The 19,967-nt window shown below is 35.2% G+C and overlaps 1 protein-coding gene and 1 long non-coding RNA gene across 5 annotated transcripts in view; one reads left to right on the top strand and one right to left on the bottom strand.

Moving 5' to 3' along the window:
* Window positions 1-14,988, top strand: part of LOC147367191 (uncharacterized) — a 28,468-nt gene extending 13,480 nt beyond the window's left edge. Inside the window, exon 3 of the long non-coding RNA XR_015169920.1 lies at window positions 7,167-14,988. This is a non-coding gene — a long non-coding RNA (uncharacterized LOC147367191). The remainder of the gene's footprint in view (window positions 1-7,166) is intronic.
* DCAF10 (DDB1 and CUL4 associated factor 10) overlaps window positions 1-19,967 on the bottom strand; it is a 56,193-nt gene that overhangs the window by 23,643 nt on the left and 12,583 nt on the right. For 2 of the 4 annotated variants that reach the window (XM_086415941.1, XM_086415942.1), the window contains exon 2: window positions 16,370-16,483. In XM_086415941.1, coding sequence (XP_086272067.1) covers window positions 16,370-16,483 — 114 coding nt within the window. Of the gene's footprint in view, window positions 1-12,330; window positions 12,465-16,369; window positions 16,484-19,967 lie in introns of those variants that run through there. The other 2 variants (XR_015169907.1, XM_086415943.1) reach the window with 2 other exon arrangements.

Raw genomic sequence — 19,967 nt, 5'->3', positions numbered from 1 at the left:
CAACAACCCAATCCAAAAAATGAGCAGAAAATCTAGACATTTCTCCAAAGAGGGCATACCAATGGCCAGAAAGCACAAGAAAAGATGCTAATATTTTGAAAAACATGCTGCTGCTGCTGCTAAGTTGCTTCAGTTGTGTCCAACTCTGTGTGACATGCTGGACACTGCTAATTATTAGAGAAATGCAAATCAAAGCTACAATGAGGTACCAATCAGAATGGCCGTCAACTAAAAGTCTACAAACAATAAATGCTAGAGTGGGTGTGGGAAAAAGGGAACCCTCCTACACTATTGCTGTGAATGTAAACTGGTACAGTCACTATGGGGTACATTATGGAGGTTCCTTAAAAGTCTAAAAACATAACTGCTATATGATCCAGCAGTCCCATCCCTAGGCATATATCTAGGAAAAAACCATACTTTGAAAATATTTGGGACATGCACCCCAATGTTCACTGTAGCACTATTTACAACAGCTAAGACATGGAAGCAACCTAAATGTCCAGTGACTGATGAATGGATAAAGAATATATATATATATATATATATATACATACAGGGTTGGCCAAAAAGTTCATTTGGCCAATCTAATATAATGGAATACTACTCAGCCATAAAAAGAAAAGAAATGATGCCATTAGCAGGCACCATGAAAGCAACCAGACGTTATTTCACTAAGTGAAGTGTCAAAAAGAGAAATAACACATGATATCACTTACATGTGGAATCTAAAATATGGCATAAATGAACCTATCTACAGAATAGAAACAGACTCACAGACACAGAGTGATTGCCAAGACTTGTGATTGCCAAGGGCTGGGGGTGTTGGGCAGAAGAACGATGGACTGGGAGTTTGGGGTTAGTGGATGCAAACCAATATATTTAGAATGGATAAACAACAAGGTCCTACCTGTATACCTTGTATATCACAAGGAACTATATCTAATCTGGTGGGATAAAACATAATGGAAAAGAACATAAAAAAAGAATGTATATATGTATATAACTGAGTCACCCATACAGCAGAAATTAGTACAACATTGTATAAATCAATTATACTTCAAATTAAAAAAAAAAGACGTGGTATATATATACAATGGAATCTTACTCAGCTATAAAAAAGAATGAAATACTCTAGAATTCAGTATTAAAAATAGATGCATAGAAATAATACAAATATTAAGAAACATAAATAGAAAAAAAAAAAGAATGAAATAATACCACTTGAAGCAACATGAATGGTCCTAGACAGTATCGTGCATGTGTGCTCAGTTGTATCCGACTCTTTGCAATCCCATGGATTGTAGCCCACCAGGCTCCTCTATACATGGAATTTTCTAGGCAAGAATACTGGAGTGGGTTGCCATTTCCTACTCCAGGGGATCTTCCTGACCCAAGGATTGAACCTGTGTATCTTGCATCTCCCGCAATGGCAGGCAGATTCTTTACCACTGTGCCACCTGAGAAGCCCTAGAGATTATCATACTAAGTGAAATAAATCAGTCAGAAAAAGACAAATACCATATAATGTCACTTATATGTGTGGAATTTTAGAAAAATGATATAAAGGAACTTATTTACAAAACAGAAATAGACTCATAGCCTTAGAAAACAAGCTTATGGTTACCAAAGGGGAAAGAGGGTAGGAGTTTGGGATTAACATATACACACTTCTACATATAACAGATAATCAACAAGGACCTATATATACATACATACATATACACACACACACACATACATATATATACACACATACATACATACACTTAACTATGTATATATAAAAACCGAAACTACTCTGCTGTACACCTGAAACTAATACAATATTGTAAATCAACTATAGTCTAATATAAAATAAAAATTGTTTTTTAAATGAAAAAAAGGACTTAGGGTTGGAAGATGTTCCTTAGTGATTATATATATTTCAAAATAATTTTATGGCTATGTATAATTTGTGAACCACATTAATATATTAATAAAAAAATTTTTTTAACTTAAAGACTTTTGTACAGTAAAGGAAATTACTGACAAAATAGTTTGAAAAGACAACCTACTGAATGGGAGAAGTTACTGCAAATGATATGACTGTTAAAGGGTTAATATCCAAAATATATAAACAGCCTACACAACTCAACATCAAAAAAACAAACAACCCAGTTAAAATATGGGCAGAGGAAACAGACGTTTTTCCAAAGCTGAAACGCAGATGGCCAACAGGCACATGAAAAGATGCTCAATATCAATAATAATCAGAGAAACATAAATTTAAAAATCACCATGAGGTATCACCTCATACCTGTCAGAATGGCTCTCATCAAAAAGAACAGAGATATCAAATGTTGGTATATATGTGGAGAAAAAGGAACCCTCATACACTGCTCATGGGAATGTATGGATACAGGCACTGTGGAAAACAGAGGTTTCTCAAAAAACTAAATTAGACCTATGTGACCCAGAAATTCTACTCTTGGACATATATCTGAAAAAAAAATTCAAAAATATATATGCACTCCAATGTCCACAGCAGCATTATTTACAACTGCTGTGATATGAAAATAACCCATGTGTCTATCAACAGATGAATGGATAAAGATGTGGTGTATATATATGGAATACTACTCAGACATAAAAAGGAATGAAATTTTGCCTACAGCAAAATGGATGGACTTGGAGGGCATTATGCTAAGGGAAATAAGTCAGACAGAGAAAGACAAATACTATATGATATCATTTGTAAGTGGAATCTAAAAAATACAACAAAGTAGTGAATAAAACAAAGAAGCAGCAGATGAACAGATACAGAGAATAAACTAGTGGTTACCAGCACTGCGAAGAAGGAAGCAAGGAGGGGCAGAAGAGGGATAGGAAGGGGAAAGGGGAGGGTTTATTACGGGATTATATGAAATCATCTATGTGAAACTTTTTAAAATTGTAAAGTAAAAGTGAAAGTTGCTCAGTCGAGTCTGACTCTTTGTGACCCCATGGACTATACAGGCCATGGGATTCTCCAGGCCAGAACACTGGAGTGGGTACCTGTTCCCTTCTCCAGGGATCTTCCCAACCCAGAGACCGAACCCAGGTCTCCCACATTGCAGGCGGATTCTTTACCAGCTGAGCCACCAGGGAAGCCATTAAAATTGTAAAGCACTACAGAATTTTTAAAATCTTTCGTTCACCAAAAAAGAGGGAAAACATGCCATCATTTTTAATCTATTAAACTGGAGTGGGTAGCCATTCCCTTCTCCAGGGTATCTTCCCAACCCAGGGATCAAACCCAGGTCTCCTGCACTGCAAGCAGATTCTTTACCATCTGAGCCATCAGGGAAGCCCATTATTTCAAATGCATTCCCCAAATAATCTCACTTAGCGACATTTTATTAGGATCAGTCAAGATTACAAAATAATTAACAGTTTTCCAAGGCAAAAGAAATGAAAGACAAAATAGATAAATGGCACTTATGCAAACTTATAAGCTTTTGCATAGCAAAGAAAACCATAAACCAAACAAAAAGACAACCTACGGACTGGGAGAAAGTATTTGCAAATGTGACCTCCAAGGGCTTAATTTCCAAAATTTACAAAAGCTTGTACAACTTAATAATAAAAAACCCAATAAAAAAAATGGGCAGAAGACCTATACAGACATTTCTCCGAAGAAAACATCTAGATAGCCAATAGGCACATGAAAAGATGTTCAACAATGCTAATTAACAGAGAAATGCAATTCAAAACTACAATGTGGTATCCCCTTACACCAGTCAGAATGGCCATCATTAAAAAGTGTACAAATAATTAATGCTGGAGAATATGTAAAGAAAAGGGAATCCGTCTACATTCTTGGTGGGAATGTAAACTGGTATAAGCACTATGGAAAACAGTATGGAGGTTCCTTAAAAAACTAAAAACAGAATTGCCATATGATCCAGCAATCCCATTCCTGGGCATATACCAGAAAAAATCTAATTCAAAAAATTATATGTACCCCAATGTTCATAGCAGCATTATTACAATAGCCAAGACACAGAAGCAACCTAGATGTCCATGGACAGATGAATGAATAAAGAGGATGTGATAATATATACATATATAGAGGAATACTACTCAGCCATAAAAAAGAATGAAATAACACCATTTGCAAACATGGATGGACTTAGAGATTATCATACTAGATGAAGATAACATATGATATCACTCAAATGGGGAATCTAAAAGATGATATACAAATAAACTTATTCACAAAACAGAAACAGACTCACAGCCCAAGAAAACAAACTTATGGTTACAAAAGGGGAAAGTGGGGTGGATAAATTAGGAGTTTGGGATTAGCAGATACAAACTATTATTTATAACACAGATAAACAACAAGATCCTACTGTATAGCACAGGGAACTATATTAAATATGTTGTAATAAACCATTATGGAGAATATGAAAAGAATATATATAACTGAATCATTTGCTGTACCCCAGAAAATACTGTAAATCAATTATACTTCAGTAAAAACAAAAACACAATTAAAATACTCTATAATTCAGATTTTAATTATTTTACACTAATTTCTCAGTGGGAATATATTTACAAATATTTAAAAATTATAACCTATCACATTTTAATTTCTGCTTAATTCAATATTAGGATGCTTTCTCTAACATATACTATTGTATGTAACTACCTTCTCTCAAAGAAAAGAATTCCTCCAATATAAAATTATATAGAATTATTTTCTATCAGAAATCAATATCCACAAGCACCATAATGGCCTTCCTGAAACAACAATTTAAAAAATTTCAGGCTTTTGTACAGGCTGTTTCTGCTACCTGAAACCACATTCTACCGATCTCTTGACCTGGATAACACTTATTTCCTTTTTAACACTCAACAATTAGCCCTTCTAGGAAGACTTCTCTCTATATCCAGTCTGGGCCAGATTTACTGATCATCTAATTTCCCAAAGCACTCTATACTTCTATCACAATACTTAATATTACAGTGTAAGGGAATAACTTTAAAAGGCTATAAACTCCTTGAAGGCAGGCAAAACCTGTGTGCATAACTCACGGTTAGATCTTGTAGTACCCAACACACACAGTCCTACTCACAAATTCACAAATATTTATTAAATGAATGAACACTTCACTGCCTAGTGGAGGAGGTATTATAAATATATAGCTATACAAAATAAATATGTTGAGTAAGCAAAGAAAAGAGGACAGTTAGGAAATGTTTCATGGTGGTGTCATTTGAACTTCTTTTTTTAAAAAATGAGCAGGAACTCCCTAAGGGCAAGGGGTAAGCAAAGGTATAAAGGTATGTACAGGGATGTTGTACTGTGAGGCAACAGCAGTTAGATGTGCTGTGTGTGGAAAACTAGAGACAAGTAGAGGATAAATCATGGAATCATTCTATAGTGATTCCCAATAACTATTTCTTAATTATAAACACATATCCATTGAAAGTATTTTTTAAATGGAAAAAATCCACTACCAAAAATAACCACTGAAATTGATATTTAGCTTAATTCATGTATCTCATGCTTAATATTATTTTATAAATATTTTACATGTCATTATTGACAAAATAATTTTTAATGGCTGAATAGCATTCACTATGAATGAATCATAATCTTTTCTCTTTTTTAAATTAACTTGCAAATTGCTGGATATTTAGATTGCTGCCAATTTACTATTCAAAACACTATGATGAACATCCTAACAGTCAAACATTAACCACATTCCTAGTTATTTTTCTAAATACATTTGCAGGAAAATGTATTGCTAAGTAAAAAGGGACTTTTTAAATGTAAGGCTTTTGAATATAAATAGCCAAATTGTCCTCAAAAAAACATACTAATAATAGCCAGTTCCATGAGCAGTTAGAATAATGTCTGTTTCTCCAAACCCTTCCCAAACAAGTTATTTATATATTAATTCTATTAAGTGCAAGGAAAAAAATATCATCTTGTTTTAAGCGGATATGTTTATTCTTGGTAAAGTTAAACTTTTTTCATATTAATTGGAATATTATATTTCTTCTGGGAATTTCTATTCCATATTCCTTACTGATTTCCCTCTTGCAAAATGAGTTATAAAATCTGTTTATAATAAGGATAATATACTTCAGTTTTTCAAATACAGCATGCTGAATGTTTTACATATGTTTCTATCTTTAAATGTGATTTATAGTTTTTACTATATGAAAATTTTAATTATATTGTCAAATCCATTTTTCCCCTTATAGTTTTAAATTTACTGATGAGGCTTTTAATAGTATTTCAAAGACTTTCACACTTGACAGGAATTATATGATTTTTAAAAATACAAAATGACAAAGGCTAATGAAAAGTCAAACTTTTTAAACTGATTATCATCATAAAAGCATCTTCATACATTTGAAAAATTTAGGGGAAAAAACCTAAGATATTTTATTTAGTATAGAAAGAACATAATGTACATATGGATTTAAAACCCCAGTGGGATTATATTGCTGTAGACCATACCAGTCCACCCTGAAGGGTTTTAAGCAAGAAAGTAACATGATTGGTTAAGACGTTCAGAAGAATCTCTGAGCTGACCAGGTTCCAAAAGTATATTCATAAAAAATAAAATAAAGTGAGGGATCAGTTTAAAAATTTTGTCAATAAGGTCACTGAAAAAAATTACCATTGTTGCATAAAAGGATATTTTAATACTGCAGAAAATATAATCTTGGAAAAAAGTTAGTAATTTTGAACTGAATAAGTTTAATGAAAAATTCAATACTTAGACTTTAGTTTTCTCATTTTTTGCCTCAAAATATATGTTCAGTTATTCAGTCATGTCCGACTCTTTGCAACCCTATAGACCTATAGACTGCAGCACGCCAAGCTTCCCTGTCCTTCACAATCTGATGGAGTTGGCTCAAACTCATGTTCACTTAATCAGCGATGCCATCCGACCATCTCATCCTCTGTTGTCCCCTTCTCGTCTTTGCCTTCAGTCTTTCCCAGCATCAGGGTCTTTTCCAGTGAGTCGGCTCTTTGCGTCAGGTGGCCAAAGTACTGGAGCTTCAGCTTCAGCATCAGTCCTTCCAATGAATATTTAGTGTGGATTTCCTTCAGGATTGACTGGTTTGATCTCCTTGTGCTATACAGTGTTGAAAAAAATAAAGACTTGTGTGTCTTACAGGTGTAAGAAAGGAAGGAAGGTGACTGATGATAAGAACTCCTAAAAGTACTGGAGCTTCAGTTTCAACAACAGTCCTTCCAATGAATATTCAGGGCTGATTTCCTTAAGGATTGACTGGTTTGATCTCCATGCAGTCCAAAGGATTCTCAAGTTCTCCAGCACCACAATTTGAAAGTTATCAACTCTTCAGCACTCAGTCTTCTTTATGGACCAACTCCCTCACATCCACACATGACTCCTGGAAAAACCACAGCTTTGATATATTGACCTTTGTCGGCAAAGCACACGAGCTCAGTCAAGTCCAACTCTTGGTAACCCCATGAACTGTAGCCCACTAGGCTCCCATGTCCATGGAATTTTTCAGGCAAGATCACTGGAGTAGGTTGCCATTTCTTCATCAGGGGATCTTTCCGACCCAGGGATTGAACCCATGTCTCCTGTGTCTCCTGCATTAGCAGGCAGATTTGTTATCACTGCACCACCTGGAAAACCCTAAAGTTATGTCCCTGTTTACACTGCCTTGGTTTGTCACAGCTTTCCTTCTAAGGAGCAAGTGTCTTAATTTTATGGCTGCAGTCACCATCTACAGTGATTTTGAAGCCCAAGAAAAAAAAATCTGCCACTGTTTCCATTCTTTCCCCATCTATCTGCCATTAAGTGAAGGGACCGGATGCCATGATCACAGCTTTTTGAATGCTGAGTTTTAAGCCAGCTTATTCACTCTCAAGAGGTTCCTTAGTTCCTCTTTACTTTCTGCCATTAGAGTGGTATCATCTGCATATCTGAGGTTGTTGATATTTCTCCCAGCAATCTTGATTCCAGCTTGTGATTTATCCAGCCCAGCATTTCTGCATATGAGTTAAATAAGCAGGGTGACAATATATAGCCTTGTCATACTCCTTTCCCAATTTTGAACTAGTTAGTTAACTGTTCCATGTCCAGTTCTAACTGTTGCTTCTTTACCAGCATACAGGTTTCTCAGGAGACAGGTAAGATGGTCTGTACTCCTATCTCTTTAAGAATTTTCCAGTTTGTTGTGTTCCACACAGTCAAAGGCTTTAGCATAGTCAATGAAGCAAAAGTAGATGTTTTTCTGGAATTCCCTTGTCTTCTCCATGATCCAACAAATGTTGGCAATTTGATCTCTGGTTTCTCTGCCTCTTCAAAACCCAGTTTGTACATCTGGAAGTTCTCAGTTCATGCACTGCTGAAGCCTAGCTTGAACAATTTTGAGCAAAACCTTGCTAGCATGTGAAATGAGTGCAACTGTATGGTAGTTTGAACATTCTTTGGCATTGCCCTTCTTTAAGGATTGGAATGAAAAGTGACCTTTCCCAGTCCTGTGGCCACTGCTGAGTTTTCCAAATTTGCTGGCATAATGACTGCTGCAGTTTAGCTGCATCATCTTTTAGGATTTTAAATAGCTCAGCTTGAATTCCATCACCTCCACTTGCTTTGTTCATAATAATGCTTCCTAAGGCCCACTTGACTTCACACCCCAGGATGTCTGGCTCTAGGACATAATGTGTGCTCAGGTGACAAGTGTTGCCATATCCCTCTCCAGGGGATCTCTCTGACTCAGGAATCGAACCTGCATCCCCTGTACTGACAGGCAGATTCTTTACCTCTGAGCCACCAAGGAAGCCTAGGACGTAATAGAACCCCATTTAACTCTAATACATGACTAAGGAGCTCTGGATAAATTGAGGTTTTCATTTTCAGAGGATAACAGCAACTGAAATTGAATTTTCTTAAAACAGGTACCAACATTTCATTGTACAAGGGAAATGTATCTTAAAACCAAAATCATATAATAAGCCTTTTTACATTTAATTATATGTAAATTCTTAGAAAGAGAATAAGTTAAATGTATGGGTTTTTACATAACATTTCCAATGAAATTATGATGCAGAATATGACATCCTTACTTTTGAATTTTGTACTATAATAAAAAGAGGGCCATTTCTGTATAATATTCAAGATCTTCATCAATTTTCCCAAATGCCTTTCCCTTAGTCCTATGAGATATTCACTTAATTCTCTGAAGTTTCTATCATGTCATCAATTCTGTCATTCTCTTTTTTGTAACTGATAACTGGTCTAACTCTATCATATCCTCATTTGCCAATGATTTTGACCAGTTCATTAATATCACTTCTCAGGGTCTTGCAAAATTGTACATCCTTTACAAGATCAGAAATTTCATGTTCCCCATGATAAGGACTGTACCCATATTATATTGTCTGAAATATAACAATCAGAAAAAGACCAACAAAGACAGTAGGAAGGAAAAGAAGATCCTAGAATATTTAAATGGGCACTGATTTTTTTAACTGCCATGTTGCTAAGTAAATATTATGATAACTTCACTTCCTCTTGCAACCTCATAACTAGGGAACCTTGATTATTATATGGACTCAAATCCTCATACAGAGTCCTCATGAATGAGAAAGAAGGCTGTATAATGGGCTTAAGAATTTAAATTACATATTTTCCCCCTGACTTCCACATGAAGCAACAGAAAATACTCTACAAATATCAGTATTTTAACTTTACAAGATAAGCAAACCTCAAAACTAAGAAACGAACTACAAAACAGCACTAAGTATGTGGAAAATGACTATCTAGAACCAAACTGAGAAATGCACGCCTATATTTCTGAACAGTATACTGAGGTGGTCTAACGGAACTAAGTATGAATTCCAGTTCTATCACTTACTATATATAAGAGCACAGGCAAATCTCTTTATCTGAGTTGCAGTTTCTTCATTCCTTACAAATGGGTACAATATCTGTCTCACATCAGGATACTGTGAGGATTAAACAATATAGTGTATTAAAAGTGCTTCACAAAAGGTTTGGCACATGGTAAGCACTCAAAAAATAGAAGTTAGTATTATTAATAAGTAATGCACACTTAAGCTCATGCCAGAGGGTCTTTCTGATGTTTATTCAAAACACTTATGAGATACGTACTTCTAAATGGCTTCATAATCTGTTTTTCTAACAGATAAGAGGCAATTTCAAATTTGTGTCAGGTACTAGAGCAAGCACACTGACAGCAGCAGATGAGAACTGATATTGAAAAACAGCACAGATTCTAACAGCAAATTAGTCAGAGGTCATTTTGCGTAGTGGCAAAGAACCTGACATGTCTTTTCTGAGATGAGAAATTTTTAAATTGTAAAAATATTAGAAACATAAAGAAAATAATGAAGAATATAATACACACCTGTGATACCCACCACCCAGCTTTATCACATTTGAACATTTGGTTATCTTTTAGATTTTTTTGAACATTACAAACAATCAAAGAACCCTGTATATCCCTCCCCAATCCCATTCCCCTCCCTCCCTCTCCAGAGGGAACCACTATCCAAAATTTGTTACTCCCCTTGCAAGTTTTTAATACTATGAATTTACAACTGTATATCCATCCATAAGCAATTTAGTTTTGTTTTGCATTCAACTTATTTTGTCAGTATTTAATGAGCCCCCACATGTGGCACAGTTCCAGGTGCTGGGGATAAAGCAGAGAACAAATACATGCCCTCATCAAGTTTATGTTTATTTATTTTTAAACTTTATATAAATGGTATCACACTGTGTACAGCTCATTCTACAATTTGTTTTTCTGGCTCAATCCTGAATTTCTGAGATACATCTCAGATGCTGATGCTTCTACTTCATTTAACCGATGTATAGTATTCCATTGTATGAGTATACAATTTATTTATAGTCCTCTTGATGGAGATTTGTTTCCAACTTCTATTACTGACAATGCTATAATGAAACTTCTTTGCACATTGCTTTATTCATATGTGGTTTCTTTTAAACAACTGATATTCAATTTTAACCAGATATTGCTAAATTGCTCAAAATAATTTTACCAATTTATACTCCATCAATAATGTCTAAGTGTCTATTTTTCAGCATCTTTGCCAATACTTGTTCTTTACTGCTATTTTATTTGCATTTCCATGATAACTAGTAAGCTTGAAAATCTTTCCATATTTATTGCTCATTTTATTGATATTTTCTCTTAGTGAGTCTCTGCCTATTTTGCTCTAAGGTAATTTATTCATATATTCTGGATACTAATCGTTTTCTTGGCTATGTGCATAGAAAATATCTTCTCCCACCAGCTTATCGCGCATCTTCTCACACTGTTATGTCTTTAGTTACAACGAAGTTTTAAATTTTAATATAGGTGACTTTATCAATCCTTAATGGTTTATACTTTTTTGGTGTGTCTTAAAAAGAATCCTTTATTGTACTTAGAATATATTCTATATTTCTTCTAAAAACAAAGAAACAGGCAGTTATTTTTAGTTATGATATAAGGTAGAAATCTAATTTCATTTTCATCTTTTATATATATCAGGTCAGATCAGATCAGTCGCTCAGTCGTGTCCGACTCTTTGCGACCCCATGAATCGCAGCACGCCAGGCCTCCCTGTCAATCACCAACTCCAGGAGTTCACCCAGACTCACGTCCATCGAGTCACACACAAAACCAATCTCTTTCCATTTCCCCCCACTGGTTTGTAAATAACCTGCTGTCATAAATCAAATTTTCATGTAGGCATGTGTCTGTTTCTGGAAGTTCTATTTCATTTCATTGGTCACTTAATTTATCCCTGTCCTAAGATAAGGTCTGATATCTAAAGGGGTGGGTACTCTTATCATCTCAGTCTTCCTCAAAGTTTTCTCAGACATTCTTGGTGCTTTATCATTAAGTATGAACTTTTATATCAAGTTTTAAAAAAAAACAACCCTTTAAAAAAAAATAAAAATAAAAAATCCTGTTGGGATTTTTTATTAAAATTGCACTAAATTCACAGACTACTTTAGGGGAAGAACTGACTTCTTTATAATACTGAGTTTTCTCCTCCAGAGAGTTGCATTTCTTCTCACAGCACTACTAAGCTGGAACCAATTTAAAATTGCTGGTTGGAGGGGTTTGGACCATATGGCCGTGTGAAGGCTGCATGAAGGCTAGCTTGTCATTAGTAACTCAGAGATTTTTGACATGCCTCTACCCAGTGCCACAGTCTAGATGAACAAGGTGGTTTATTTCTAGAAAACCTTTATGCTGAAACTGTAGCCCTTTGCAGAATTTGTAGCCCCAGTCTTATGCATAGTTTTCTACTAGACTCCTCACCTTGAACTGGATGTAGAATTAACTCTCCTGTCCTTTGTACTTCTCATACCTGTCAAAACAGAAACTCAAAGAGTCACAGGCATTTAGCAGATGCCTCCAGGGTAAAAGCCAGCTGAATACATGTTTACTTCTTTGCATTCTTGCTTCCACTTCATATTTGGCCCTAGGAGTCCTTACTTTCTTATCAGCTCAACTCTACATTAAAACAATATTAAAAAAAAAAATTATCCAACATTTCTGTTTTTAGCAGAAAGGTTATTCAAAGTATTTAAAATCTTTTACAACTTAATTTTTATTTGCTTGATTTACCAGTTTTTGTACAGAACTGTATTAAAACCTCTTACTATGATTATAGACATGTATTAGTAATTCCTTATTATTCTGTTTTTGCTTTCTTAATTTCAAGTTTTATACAAGTTCATGATTATTATATATGCTTGGTGGATTTTTCTTTTAATATGTAGTTACACTTTATCCTTATCAAAGAAAGCCTCTGGTCTTCCATCTGTTCCACAGGGATAACCTACATCAATTTTCTTTTCCCATTTCTGGGTAGTTTTATTTTTGCTATCTTCATAAAGAGTATATGTGTGATCTTATTTTTTATTCAAATTTCTATCTGTCTGTTAATAAAGAAGATCAATTCATTTATATGTAAATGTAGACTATTAATATTTTGGACCTATTTCTACTTCTTGTTTTCTATTTATCTTTCCTTTGCTTTTTTATTTTCACTTTTTTAAGCTTCCCTTCTGTTTACTGATGAAGTTTTTAATAGTCTCTGCCACCCCCTACCCCACTCTGCTGGTTTGAAAGCTATAAATGAAATTTTTATTAATTTTTTATCATACACATTTAATCATAAATTGTTCTGAAAGTCAGAAATTACTTAGTATTTCTATCCTCTTCCTAAACATGATGTGGATCTTAAATGTTATACCTTCCCACTGAACAAAACTCCTTCACCCATACAACCTATTTGTTGTCACCATCCAGAGCTACAGTGTGCAATTTGGTAGCCATTAGACACATGTTGCTTTTGAGTCCTTAATATGTGGCCAGTCTGACTCAAGATGTGCTCTAAGTTTAAAATATACACTGGATTTTGAAGATTTAGCATGAAAAAAAAAATGGAAGTAAAATATCTCAGTATTTTTAATACTGATAGCATGTTGAAATAATAACATTTTAGGCATACTGGAGCAAATAAATTATTAAAAATTAGTGTCTTTATGTGACTATCAGACACTTTTTAAGATAGTGCTGCTCTAGAGCTTTCATTGTAACTTTGTTTTAAATGCACCTTCTTCCCCCTAAAATCCTAACCTACCTTCTAGTAATAATAACATTTATAATTATTATATATAATTGAAATTATTTATCCTAGAATAAGAATTTATCTGGATATGAAATGGTATCAAACATTACTTTGTCTTGCTGCTGCTGCTGCTAAGTCGCTTCAGTCGTGTCCGACTCTGTGAGACCCCATAGATGGCAACCCAGCAGGCTCCCCCGTCCCTGGGATTCTCCAGGCAAGAACACTGAGTGAGTTGCCATTTCCTTCTCCAATGCATGAAAGTGAAAAGTGGAAGTGAAGTCACTCAGTCGTATCCTACTCCCAGCGACCCCATGGACTGTACTGATATTTAAGATATTACTCCTTTTTCTTCTAGCATCAACTATTAGTGATAAGAAATCAGGTAGTTTAATTATCATAGCTCCATAGATAATCTGGCTTCTAACTTTGGTGGTAAGATTTTCTTTATTTTTGATATCCTAGAGTTTCATCACAACCTGTCCAGATGTGAATTTATCTTTGTTTAACCCACTAAACACTACAGTTTACTTTTAATTCAAGAATTCAGGACTTTTTTCAATGCAAAAAATTCTCAGCCTTTGTGTCTTCAAAATTTAGTTCTCCTCCAATCTCTGCAACTTCTTTTTTTCTGTATTTGATATATTACATATCTCAATTAATCTCTAGGTAAAATTCTTAGTAATATTTTCCAACCCATTAATTCTCTCATCAGTGGTGTATAGGGTAATAATTATCCCATCTATTAAGTTTTTTAATATACCAACTATATTTTTAATTTATAAAAGTTCTAGTTACTTCTTTTCCATATTAACCTATTCTTGTTTCATCTCTTTTGTTTCATAATTTTGAGCTCTCTATTAATGGAAAGTATCTGGGTTTTGGTTTTTTTTTCTGTTAACTTATTTGAGCATCCTAAAAATGCTTTAAAGTGTCTTCCAATCAATGGAATACTATGCAGCCGTTAAAAAGAATAAAATCATCCCATGGGTACAAATATGGAATGATCTCTAATTATGTCATTAAGTGAAAAAACCAAGGTATGTATTAGTATGTGTAGAATGCTACCATTTATATAAAAGTGTATACATATATATGTGTGTGCGTGTGTGCATGTATGAGTGTATGTGTATATATGTTTGTACATGCATAAACTATTTCAGAAAAGATACCAAGAAACTGGTAATAGTGGTTGCCTCTGGGGAGAGGAACTGGGTGGCTAGGGGACAGAGGTGGGAGACAGACTTACTTTTCACTGTTTACCCTTTTGTACCTTTGAATTTTGTACCACTTGCATGTATTACCTAGTCAAAAAAAATAAATAATTCATTTTTTAAAATAAAGTCTTTGTTGGACTACTCCATTAAAGTAATTTCATCTGGAGAAAATGCCTGTTCCAGTTGCTGATTTTGTTATATTAATATTAGATTACCTTAATGAGTTTTAGAATTTTGGTTGTAGACTCCTTTTGAGTAAGAAAGATGAAAAAACAATTTCTTTCTCTCTTCCTATTTAATGATTTTATAGTTGTCCTATTTGGATTTCTGGACCCAAATCCAATACTCGGTCTCACTGAGATCAAAGCTTCCAGTTTCATGATGATATTGGAACTATCACTTATATACCTTCAATCACCGACTCAGCAATGGCTTCATTCAATTCATGGTCATGAGGCTATACAAATCTTTATCAGCTAAAAGCTATAGCCCCAGGTAATTAACAGCTTTCCCCTTTTTACAGCCTTTCACAAATATGGGACAGACATTCCAACTAAACCCCTGGCTTCATGTAATAATTCTGGTTCTGGTTCCTGCCTCACATGAAATACTTTAGCATTTTTGATTCCTGACAGGAGTTAAACTACTACATGTCAGTGCCAGCCTGAAAACCCAGTGGGCTTGTGTCTTCAGTTCTTTAACAGTTTTTTCTGTATGTTCCAGTCTGGCCATATGGCCACAAAGATGTTTATGTTGTTTCAGAGCCTAGCTGTATCTTTTGTGCTATTTAACCTACTGTTCTATATGTTTGGAGCATTTCTTCTTTTTTGATAATTAAAAGTAATCATTACAAAAGTCATATAATCTCATTATATAGTTTTGAAAACAGAAAACTACTCATAATCCATTCAAATATATCTATTGTAAGCATTTTAAAATACTTCCTCTAATCTTTTTCTTCTGCATGTCCTATTTATACAGTTTTTATGATTTTAACCTGTACTATTTCAAGCATTTGTCCATGTTGATATGCAGCATCTGTAATCATCATTTTAATGACTGTGTATTAGTCCACCAAACTATACAACTGCTATTTCCCACATTATTGAGAATTTAAGGAGCTTCAAACAAAAAAGAAGTTCTCTGTGCCTATCTGTTTTTTTCCCCTCAACAGTTTGAATCTGGGGGCTGGTGGTGTGAGAGGCTAAGCAATGGCACTGCCCCAAAGCATTACAGGACTAACAAAATACATGGCTGAGGTTCATAATCATGGCCCTAAAACACAAAGAGAAAAGGTAAAATTATATGGAAGTGAAAATGCATTTCAGAAAGATTCCAATCCAAAATGGTTAACAGTAACTTTTCTAATTAAAAGGAAAAGTTGCACAATTTACAAATGTGTACCATCTAGTACTGCTGGTCAAGGCATTATAAATTTTCACTAACTTCCAAAACAGAATATTTTAGGTCACATTAATAAAGTTTACTTTCTCACAGTAATACTAACCTTATATTATTTACACAGTCTTCATGAGCTTCAGAAAGTGTTTTTATGTGCTTTGAAGATATAGGATCAAAAAGTAGAACTTCAGTCTGTTCACAAGCAACTGTCAGCACTGACCTGGAAGGAAATGACACATTTCTTTTAGTTTATTTAGCATTCTCATTTTATTGATATTCATCTATTTATGACTATATAAGATATAGATGAATACCTTCTGTCCACATTAGTAGCAAATATTTAAAAGATTGAGACTATTCACTGTTCCAAGTAGTAGTAGGAAATATTACTCTCATACATTATGGTGAAGTATAAGCTGGATGCAGTTTGTATGGAGAGTACCAGTATCTAACAAAATTTTAAACGTGTATATCTTTTATCTCAACATTTTTTTTTCTGAGAATCCAATCTAGAGAAATAATAATTTCCAAATACAAAGAAGCACATATAAAGATATGCTTCACTGTAGGGAGAAACTGGAAGTAACCTAAGTGTACATGAAAGAAAGATCAATTATATAAGCCATAGTATATAATACTTTGAAAAATGGTACAACACTTAAAAAGGGATAACTTTATATGCATATGAAGAGCCTAAAAAACATATTTTTACATGAGAAAAGCTGGCTTCAGAAAAACATGCTTAAATGAGGCAACTTAAGAAAAGATCATATAAATTAGGCAGTTCTTCATCAGCATCTATTAAAATGCACTCAAAGGTCTAGCATACATCTTACCAAACCAGTTTTAGTCAAACTAAACCTTTTCTTTCATGGATTTTAGTACTGTTTCTTGTTTCAGCCCTTTCCTATTACAAAATTACATTTTTATAAACCTTTTACAAACACCATTTTTTAAACTTTTTTATTGAAGGATAATTGCTTTACAGAATTTTGTTGTTTTCTGTCAAACCTCAATATGAATCAGCCATCAGTTCAGTTCTCAGTTGTGTCTGACTCTTTGCGACCCCATGAATTGCAGCACGCCAGGCCTCCCTGTCCATCACCAACTCCCTCAGTTCATCCAAACCCACGTCCATCAAATCCATGATGCCATCCAGCCATCTCATCCTCTGTCGTCCCCTTCTCCTCCTGCCCCCAATCCCTCCCAGCATCACAGTCTTTTCCAATGAGTCAACTCTTCGCATGAGGTGGCCAAAGTACTGGAGTTTCAGCTTTAGCATCATTCCTTCCAAAGAACACCCAGGACTGATCTCCTTTAGAATGAACTGGTTGGATCTCCTTGCAATCCAAGGGACTCTCAAGAGTCTTCTTCAACACCACAGTTCAAAAGCATCAATTCTTCAGTGCTCAGCTTTCTTCACAGTCCAACTCTCACATCCATACGTGACCACTGGAAAAACCACAGCCTTGATTAGACTGATCTTTGTTGGCAAAGTAATGTCTCTGCTTTTGAATATGCTATCTAGGTTGGTCATAACTTTCCTTCCAAGGAGTACAATCACCATCTGCAGTGATTTTGGATCCCAAAAAAATAAAGCTTGACACTGTTTACACTGTTTCCCCATCTATTTCCCAGGAAGTGATGGAACCAGATGCCATGATCTTCGTTTTCTGAATGTTGAGCTTTAAGCCAACTTTTTCACTCTCCTCTTTCACTTTCATCAAGAGGCTTTTCAGTTCTTCTTCACTTTCTGCCATAAGGGTGGTGTCATCTGCATATCTGAGGTTATTGATATTTCTCCCAGCAATCTTGCTTCCAACTTGTGCTTCTTCCAGCCCAGCATTTCTCATGATGTATTCTGCATATAAGTTAAATAAGCAGGGTGGAATTAGCCATAAGCATACCTATATCTGCTCCCTTTTGAAACTCCCTCCCATCTCCCTCCCCATCCCACCACTCTAGGTTGATACAGAGCCCATGTTTGAGTTTACTGAGCCATACAGCAAATTCCCGTTGGCTATTTTGTATATGGTAATGTAAGTTTCCATGTTACTCTTCCCATACATCTCACCCTCTCCCCATGTCCCTAAGTCTATTCTCTACATCTGTTTCTCCATTGCTGCCCTATAAATAAATTCTTTAGTACCATTTTTCTATATTCCATATATGTGTTAGAATAAGACATTTATCTTTCTCTGACTCACTTCACTCTATACAATAGGTTCTAGGTTAATCCACCTCATCAGAACTGACTCAAATGCATTCCTGCTGAGTAATACTCTATTGTGTATATGTACCACAACTTCTTTATCCATTCATCTGTCGATGGACATCTAGGTTGCTTCCATGTTCTAGATATTGTATAGTGCTGCAATAAACAATGGGATACATGAGTCTTTTTCAACCCTGGTTTCCTCAGTGTATATGCCTAGGAGTGGGATTGTTGGGTCATATGGTGGTTTTATTCCTAGTTTTTTAAGGAATCTCCATACCATCTTCCTTAGTGACTATATCAATTTACACTCCCACCAATAGTACAAGAGTGTTCCCTTTTCTCCACACCTTCTCCAGCATTTATTGTCTGTAGACTTTTTGGTAATGGCCCTTCTGACCGGTATGAGGTGATATCTCATTGTGGTTTTGATTTGCACTTCTCTAATAATGAGTGATGTTGAGCATTATCTTTCTACGTGGTTGTTAGCCATGTGTATGTCTTCTTTGGAGAAATGTCTGTTTAGGTCTTTTTCCCACTTTTTGAATTGTTTGTTTTTCCACCACTGAGTTGTATGAGCTGTTTGTATATTTTAGAAATTAATCCTTTGTCAGTTGTTTCATATGCTATTACTTTCTCCCATTCTGAGGGTTGTCTTATCACCTTGCTTATAGTTTCCTTTGCTGTGCAAAAGTTTTTTAAGTTTAATCTGGTCCCACTTGCTTACTTTTGTTTTTATTTCCATCACTCTAGGAGGTGGGTCATGAAATTAAAAGACGCTTACTCCTTGGAAGGAACATATTCAAAAGCAGAGACATTACTTTGCCAACAAAGGTCCGCCTAGTCAAGGCTATGGTTTTTCCAGTGGTCATGTATGGATTTGAGAGTTAGACTGTGAAGAAAGCTGTGTGCCAAAGAACTGATGCTTTTGAACTGTGGTGTTGGAGAAGACTCTTGAGAGTCCCTTGGACTGTAAGGAGATCCAACCAGTCCATTCTGAAAGAGATCAATCCTGGGTGTTCTTTGGAAGGAATGATGTTAAAGCTGAAACTCCAGTACTTTGGCCACCTCATGCAAAGAGCTGACTCATTGGAAAAGACTCATGCTGGGAGGGATTGGGGGCAGGAGGAAAAGGGGACGACAGAGGATGAGATGGCTGGATGGCATCACGGATTTGATGGACGTGGGTTTGGATGAACTGCGGGAGTTGGTGATGGACAGGGAGGCCTGGCGTGTTGCAATTCATGGGGTTGCAAAGAGTCGGACACAACTGAGTGACTGAACTGAACTGAGGAGGTGGGTAATAGAGGATCTTGCTTTGATTTATGTCGAGGGTTCTGCCTATGTTTTCCTCTAAGAGTTTTATAGTTTCTAGTCTTACATTTAGGTATTTAATCCATTTTGAGTTTATCTTTGTGTATGGTGTTAGGAAGTGTTCTAAATTCATACTTTTACATGTAGCTGTCCAGTTTTCCCAGCACCATTTATT

This window comes from Bos grunniens, chromosome 8 (genome assembly GCF_055505025.1).
Source record: "Bos grunniens cultivar Pamir isolate PY7600 chromosome 8, Bosgru_T2T1.0, whole genome shotgun sequence".
NCBI classification, from domain to species: domain Eukaryota; kingdom Metazoa; phylum Chordata; class Mammalia; order Artiodactyla; family Bovidae; genus Bos; species Bos grunniens.
This window is presented reverse-complemented; position numbering and strand designations above follow the sequence as displayed.